General features: G+C 36.0%; 1 protein-coding gene across 1 annotated transcript; it reads left to right on the forward strand.

The window, feature by feature from the left end:
* Positions 1–4,126: 4,126 nt before the first annotated feature.
* LOC102622462 (rho GTPase-activating protein 2) lies at positions 4,127–7,298 on the forward strand. Its single transcript, XM_006479782.3, has 4 exons — positions 4,127–4,624; positions 5,502–5,622; positions 5,704–6,054; positions 6,232–7,298. The coding sequence occupies exons 1-4, from the start codon at positions 4,296–4,298 to the stop codon at positions 6,871–6,873; spliced, it is 1,443 nt and encodes a 480-aa protein (XP_006479845.1). The 5' UTR covers positions 4,127–4,295; the 3' UTR covers positions 6,874–7,298.
* Positions 7,299–7,919: the final 621 nt, after the last annotated feature.

The following is a 7,919-nucleotide window of genomic DNA, read 5'->3' on the forward strand; positions in this document are numbered from 1 at the left end:
CTTTTCGTTACTTTTCTTTCTTTTTTTTGATTAATTTATTTTTTAAACTCAAAAAGTAATGAACAAAGAGACAAAAACTGTTAGTGCAGTTGATTCACGTGCTAATTTTTTCTGTCGTTCTTTTGTCTTCGCGGAGTTCAAATAGCAGAACTCATCCTTTAAATATGGTTACTAAACACGAGATAAATATTTAATTTTAAAGTTAGTCTAATCCCACACATAATCCAAGCTCCCAAACATAGCCTAAGAGCCATGTTGCATATTACATAATTATTCGTAGGGTTTTAAGACAAATACTAAACTTACAAAGAAAGAACATTAATAAAAAAAATCATAAATTAAATTTTATATAAAAAAAAAACTCATACGTTAAATTAAAAAAATAATTCTAATGTTACGTCTGATGGGTTCTATTAAAAAAAAAAATTGCTAATGTGATGCTTGTGCTTGACTTGTAACAGTATTTGCATCTTGAAGAAGATTTGACGAGGCTCCCTGGTTTAGTCACCCCACTCCATTTTTTCGCCTCGTGTCTTCATTGCATAATTCATGGATCAGGTGCATGGCGATATTCTACCTTCGTCCAAGTTTTTTGGAGTTACGCTACTAAGCCCCCACATCTAACCTCTTCGCACCCCTATCAACAATATTGAATCACTTTTGTTTTAATTATAATTTTATTCCCCGGGAAATTAACAGAAAAGGAACACAACATCTCCTGCGAATTTTAAACTGCACTAGTTGTCCTCTTTGACATGGATTTTTGCATTCATTTTTCAGCATCTGATCAAATCACTATTAGGAACTTATCCAAAACTCATATCCTTTTAGCCATAATTTTTTTTTTTCAAATTTTTTTCCCCAGAAATGCCGTTAAAGATATCACTCATTTTTTCCTATTTTAATCTTTTGTCTGCCCTCACTAATCCTACATATTCTCTCTAAATATCTTTCATCCCACAGCCACCACTGATTTTATGCTTTTCAGATTGCAATTTTGCATGATTTGAAAAAAGAATCAGTAAAAAAAAATTTAATAGATTAAAGAATAAAAGACGCTATGCTCAGCGCGATCGACCGGAGGCTCATCAACAACAATTCTTGTTGTCTGCTCATTTCTGTCTCGAGGGTAATTATGGTATCAAAAAGAATGGGGAAGTAAAAATTTAAGGTAATTTTTATTAATTTTGATGATAAATGGTTAGAGAAACGGCAGCTTGAACTACAAAAAGCGCAGCGAGTCTTAACGACTGCCACTCATCATTCAAACGGCCATGGATAATGGATAATGGATTTGTAGGTCTTTAGGCTCATGGGCCGGATGTCAAAATCGCTGTATGACCTTGTCCCCAACATTTAGCAATTAGCACTACTCCGTAATTTCAAGGTAATTATATATATATATATATAGAGAAAGAGAATTATATATATATAGAGAGATATATATATATATATATATATAGATACATTATGTGAGAGTAAAATAACTTACTTAATGTTTGGGGAATAAAATAGGGTGATCATGATCTCTTTAAGGTCAAGAGTGAGCAAATGGTTGATAAATTATTAGAAGAAAATTCTGGTGATCTCAAGTATGTCACCTCGACTAGGTGGTAATTTTAATGATCTCGACCAGGATGTTGTTTGGTGACATCGAGTGGATCACATTGATCAGGTGGTAATCTTGATGACCTCAAACAAACCACATGAACTAGGTGATAATTCTTGAGACTATCAGCAAACCACTTGGATCAAGAGATAATTCTAGTGACCTCGAGCAGGACACCACGATCATGAGGTAATTTTGGTGACCTCAAGTAGGCCATCTCAACCAAGAGGTAATTCTAATGACCTCGAGCAGATGAGTTTGATGAGACATTGGACCAAGTCGCTAGGAAGCAAGATTCAGTCAAAATAATCGCCACATATCTCTTCCAAAAAATCAGGGCACGAATTTTATTCATTAATGGTTATTTATTGCCACAATCTAAGGTCGTGGGTGTGGGGTGTTTATAAAAATACTAAGAAAATCACACGCCAAAGGAGGTGAAACTTTGTTTCTCAATTTTGATTTTTCTATTACATTTACTTAAGATTATTTTATTCGTAAAAACTAGAAAGTACATATTTTATTTTTCTCGTAAACCCATAAATTGACTTGAATATCGGAGAGTTATCACCGAAAAAACTTCTGACGCCTCTTACCATTTTTTGTGATTTGCGAGTTACTTGCGGGTGGTCACAGGGCATCCTTGGCAATCGGTAAGTTTAATGCTGACACAGAGATTTGGCATCCAATCGCTAACCGGCGTGACCAAATTTCAATGTCGACACTTAACTCACTTGAAATTTCTAAAATAATATCAACCATTAGATAAATAGTATATTATATGTCACATAATTTGAGATAAAGTTTTGAGAGGTTTGTTAATACAATTATAATATTTTTTAATTAAAATTATTTTTTCATGTAATAGATAACTTTCACTAAATGCAAAGTTGAAGAGTACACTATACATTAAGTATGTTGAAAAATCCTTCTATCAAACAATAAAATCAAAAGACATTAGGTATTACCTGTTGAACTCGATAAATTAAATTATTATATTAATTAGTATGTAAGCTTTGATGGATATCAGGATGGAATATTGGTATTGAATTTTTAAAATCACACGCCATTTCTCATACAATTAAACGAGTAGTAATAATTATAATTAGAGAGAGATTAAAAATAAAGTTGCAAAGAAACGATTCCTTTCAATATTGCAATAAGGGAGCCTCTATGTTACATTGAATGTACCATACACAACCAACAAGAACCACACAAATTGTGGGACCCACATAATTGTGTGGTTCTTGTTAATTGTGTATGGTACATTCAATGTAACATAACAAAATCCTTGCAATAAATGTTGAAATTGAGAATGAAAAATAAAAATGGGCACCTGAAAGATTCTAATCCACACAAGGGTAATCGTTATAAGTTTTTCGTTCCTTTTAATTTAATTTTTAAACTTTTAAACAGGAGGGGTTCCGGGTTGGTTTAAACTTTAAACCGTTGACACTCGAGGGAGACAGTACGAAAGATGCAAACGTTCAAACGGTTCAGTGGTCAGTCCAGTACTCGGTGTGGTATTTGAAATTCAAATAGTAGCTTTTTGGAGGGCGATTCAGACTTCCTCGTTCGGGAATCGTATTTCGTACGGCCCGCTTATGCTAGTAGTTGTGGTGGGACCCATACAGCGATCTCTGTCGTTCGTTTTTTTTTTGTGTGCAATTCTAACCTCTTTTCAAATTTTGATTTTTTATTCTTTTAGAATTTTCTTTTATTTATTAACTCTATAAATAAACCTTTAATCCGAACCCGCTCCTCGTGCATGCACCCGGGATGTCTTGCATATTCATTGACAGAAAAACCCTTCTTTTCAACGAAATAACGATTATACCCTTTTGGCAATAGTGACCAAATGAGTGTGTGGGGGGGTTAATGACCATAAAAAAGTGCCGGTATCAAGAAGTTGTTGTCTAAGATTTTTCGAAAATGGCACCAGTAGTACAACCCAGCCCCCCCCAGACAAAAGCACAAATATTTTTGGAAAACAAATATTAAAAACTCGTTCTCTTTTACTCACCTTTAATCACGCGAATGGCATAAAAAGGAACCACCCTCGTTATCGGAAATATCAAAATTGTTCTCAATTGACCGTCAACTCAGCAGCAACTTCTCCCCCAACGGTCGCTTCAGATAATTCGAATGCCCTTTTCCAATCAGAGTGTCTTTCTTTACCATAAAGTAACAGATACAAACTTTGTTGGCAAACAACATTTTATTTTTATCAATACAGTAAAATTCATTATTTCACTTGCCCACTTTAATCTTGACTTTAATCTGTCATTATAAGTAAAACACCCCCCCGACTTAATTGTCTTTAATTATGGACCGTACAATTGTCATCAATTGCTCCTTCATTAACAGATGGACAAAGGACCAAAAAATATCACGGTAAAACTTAATTGTCTTTTGGGAATTGGGAGATTTAGTCGACGATAAAGTGGCATTATTGATATTTTCCTCAACTTGGAGGGGGAATTCACTAGGAAACCGTAGATAAAGTGGTAAAGCCCATTAAGGAGAAATTTGAAAACGAGTGGCCGTTTGAACTCCAACATCAGAGTTGAAAACCTCCACCAAACTTGAATGCAAGTGCAACCATAACCAGAAACTGAGCCCTTAAAGATATACAATTTTAAAGAGGAATTTGACACAGTGGATTAGTAGTAACAAGAAAAACCGAATGACGGGGCTTGTTATGGTGACGAAGGGAAGTGGCTGCGCTGGCGGGGACGGGGGAAATGGGAAGGCGACAAAAGGAGCGAGAACGACTGAAGAGGAACAGAACCAGCTCTCGCTGGTGGCGTTTGTTATGGCGGCATTGAGGAAATCGATGGTTTCTTGTCGTGTTGAAAGAGGCGAAGACGTGATCTCCGCCGTTCATAACATGGAGATCGGGTGTCCCACAAATGTCCGGCACATTACTCACGTCACCTTCGATCGGTTCAACGGCTTTCTGGGTCTTCCTGTTGAGTTCGAGGTGGAGGTCCCGTGTCGAGTTCCGAGTGCTAGGTAGGTATTGTAATTTAATTTGATTTTTGGTTCCGCTATGTGGGCGTTCATAGATTTTTTCACTATTCATCTGTGGTTTACTTAGAGTGCTCGTCTAAATTTTGTTTCTAGCATAGGCATAGCTTAGCCGGCTGTGTCATTCTTGTTTAAACATTTGAAATTCGAATGTCTGTACACACTTTGATCTGAGATTTAACTTCTTCGTTTAAGCTGAAATTTTGCATTCAAAGATGGTAAATTTTTATTTTTTTCCTGTAGTGCAAACTGAACTTCAGAGGGTTCAAAAATTACGTTTTTGAATTGAAACCCCCAGGCCTCCTTCTTTTTGCTACGAAATTGAAGGGAAAATTTAAATTAATATCAAGTTGGTATATCAGCTCCTTAAACTGTAAAAGTCGAAGATTAACAACTCTGCTGTTGTTTCTACCTAAATTTTTCAATTTTCTCTGAAGTGAAAAGAATGGAATTGATGTAAAGAATAGTCATCAGGTGGGGTCCTGTTGCTGTTCAAGGCTTTTGTTGTAAGTATCATGTGGTCAATAGATAAGACTGTAGATTTCTTTCCAAGGGTATCCGATGTTTCATATGTGGTTGGTCTAGCTGCTAAAAAGAGGACACCAAAGAAAACCAATCTCAAATTTGACTACAATGTTCACTATTTTACTAATTTTTATATCGTTCAAGCATGTAAAACCATATGCTATTTGCTTTCTCATTCTTCCGATGTGTTTCAAAGGGACATATGCATTTCACCTGCCAATTTGCAAAAATAAAGTTTGCATATGTGTGGCATAGTTCCTGTAGAACCTTTTTTCTTTTGTGAATAATGCCATCGTGTTTATATGTATGACTATAGCTCATGGTTACAAATTTTCAGTGCAAGTGTATTTGGCGTCTCAGCAGAATCTATGCAATGCTCTTTCGATTCAAAAGGGAACAGTGTCCCCACTATTCTCTTGCTAATGCAGGAGCGATTATACTCACAAGGAGGCCTGAAGGTAATAATTGTCTAATATTGATATTAGCTCATCCATACAAGCGACAAGTTTCTTACTGTTATTTTTTTAATTGTTTTGTAGGCGGAAGGAATTTTCCGGATAAACCCCGAGAATAGTCAAGAGGAGCATGTAAGAGACCAGCTGAACAGGGGCATTGTGCCAGACAATATTGATGTCCATTGTTTGGCAGGCCTTATAAAAGCCTGGTTCCGGGAACTTCCTCAGGGAGTGCTGGATGGACTTTCTCCTGAACAAGTTCTTCAATGCAACACAGAAGAGGAGTCTGTTGAGCTTGTAAAGCAATTAAAGCCAACTGAAGCTGCATTGCTCAATTGGGCTGTTGATCTCATGGCTGATGTTGTGGAGGAAGAGGAATCCAACAAAATGAATGCGAGAAATATTGCTATGGTCTTTGCCCCAAATATGACTCAGGTAAAAGCATAATCATACCGCGGAGGAAATTTTGCTTTTAAATGCAAGATATGCACCTTAAGTGAATGATACCAAAAGGGGAATAAAAAAGGAGAGAATTTTTTGTTTAAGCAAATATTTTTATGAGACTCATTCAATTAACCTGTATCTTAATTTTACTTTTTGCTCCTTGATTAGATGTCTGATCCACTGACAGCTCTAATGCATGCTGTCCAAGTAATGAACTTGCTTAAGACCCTGATTATGAAAACTCTCAGAGAACGTGAAGAGACTGCATCTGGGGGATCTTCACCCGTATCATCACATTCATCTGATCAGCAAAGTGAAGAGGGTTTTGACAGTGAGCAAGAGATGGATACCAGCTGCGAGTTGAGAGGGCCACCATCAGATTATGATGATCATGCACACAACTGCCAGAGCAGTGAAGATGAAGATGAAGATGAAGGTGTAGGGGAAGGTGAGTCATTGAGTGAGATAGAAGAATGCTTCTTGAGACGGTTAGATGTGAAACAAGAAGTCAGAAATAGTTTCTTAGAGCAAGCAGTTGATGATATGCAGGGGGACTATGGAAGTCCGAGGAGTTGCTCAAAGCTGAATCCTGAGTCTGGTATCGCATTTACTGATAGTAAAAAGAAGAACTCTAGCTCTTGTCCAAGTGATGCAGAAGGCTCTGGAGCAAGTTTGGTTACTGCAGAAGGAAAGATCTACTCAAGAAGCCCATTGCAAGGACACGAAAACGCTGATGATGTGGAGATGGTAGACAAAACAATGGACTCCATATTACCTCTACAGTCAAGTGTGTCTAACAAATGCGTCTGAAAAGGGATTATTCTCACATTTAGGTAAAAAAACACTTGAGTAGATTTTGATTTGCTCTCAACAACCATGATTGCTTCTGTAAATTGATTGATACTGCATGACGTTTGGGGTTTTGCTTGAACTCGGACAGGGAGGGTGTGTTTGCTTGCTTATGGGTGTATTGCGAGGGTCATGGTTCAGCTTAGGGCTGAACATCTGGTTGTTATGTGCTTGTTTTAGTCATGAAAGCTTTTAAGCTGTCATATTAGGAATTAATCACTATGCGGTGTCTGTTAAACTAGTCATGTGAAAGTCTGTATGGATGAATCTTAGGAGGTCGATGATGCTTTAATTGGTTTTTTGTTCTTGTTGTATCTCTGATGTGTAGAAACTAATTGGGTTCAGTTACGGTGAAAATTACACTGGTGTGTAAGTGCTGGCTACCATATGCAAGACTCATAACAGATCCTTAGAGCATCAGATATTGGGTGAATGTACTTTTTTTTTTTTTAATTTGGAAAAAAAAAGTCGGGGAGTGGGCAAAGTCAAATTAATTTTTAGCTCCTACTTTCCTTTGGATAGGAGGTGGGCATTCGATTCGGTTTGAACATTTAAAATTAAATGGTGCAAAACATATGAACCATTCGATTTTTGGTCTTGAACCGATCGATATCGAACCAAAAACGATCGGTTCAAAGTTAAAATTAAAGAAAAAAAAGAGAGAAAATTTTAATTTATATATAGAATGATTTTTTTATTAGTATTTTTATATAAAACATGAATTATTAGTTTTTATAATTGAATTGAACCAAAAAAAAAAAAAAAAGGCTCTTGTTATCTTGCATGATAATGTAAGAAATATAATTTTTCCACAACCGTTTGATGAAAATTCAATGATTGTGGAAATAATATAATTTTATTACCTTATATTCTCACAACCTTTGAATTTTCATCAAACGATTGTGAAAGAATCATATTTTTTATATCATCAAGTAAGATAACAAGTTCTAAAAAATAATCAAATTCAAGTGAAAAGTATAAAAGTTTGGCTAATATAAAAGAAAAAA

This window comes from Citrus sinensis, chromosome 3 (genome assembly GCF_022201045.2).
Source record: "Citrus sinensis cultivar Valencia sweet orange chromosome 3, DVS_A1.0, whole genome shotgun sequence".
In the NCBI taxonomy this organism is placed as follows: Eukaryota; Viridiplantae; Streptophyta; class Magnoliopsida; order Sapindales; family Rutaceae; genus Citrus; species Citrus sinensis.

Excerpts from the sequence above, each read along its gene's own strand:
- LOC102622462 (XM_006479782.3), top strand. The coding sequence starts at position 4,296 with ATGACGGGGCTTGTTATGGTGACGAAGGGAAGTGGCTGCGCTGGCGGG. Across the intron at positions 4,625-5,501 it reads TGTCGAGTTCCGAGTGCTAG|TGCAAGTGTATTTGGCGTCT; the intron begins GTAGGTATTGTA and ends ACAAATTTTCAG. Across the intron at positions 5,623-5,703 it reads ACTCACAAGGAGGCCTGAAG|GCGGAAGGAATTTTCCGGAT; the intron begins GTAATAATTGTC and ends ATTGTTTTGTAG.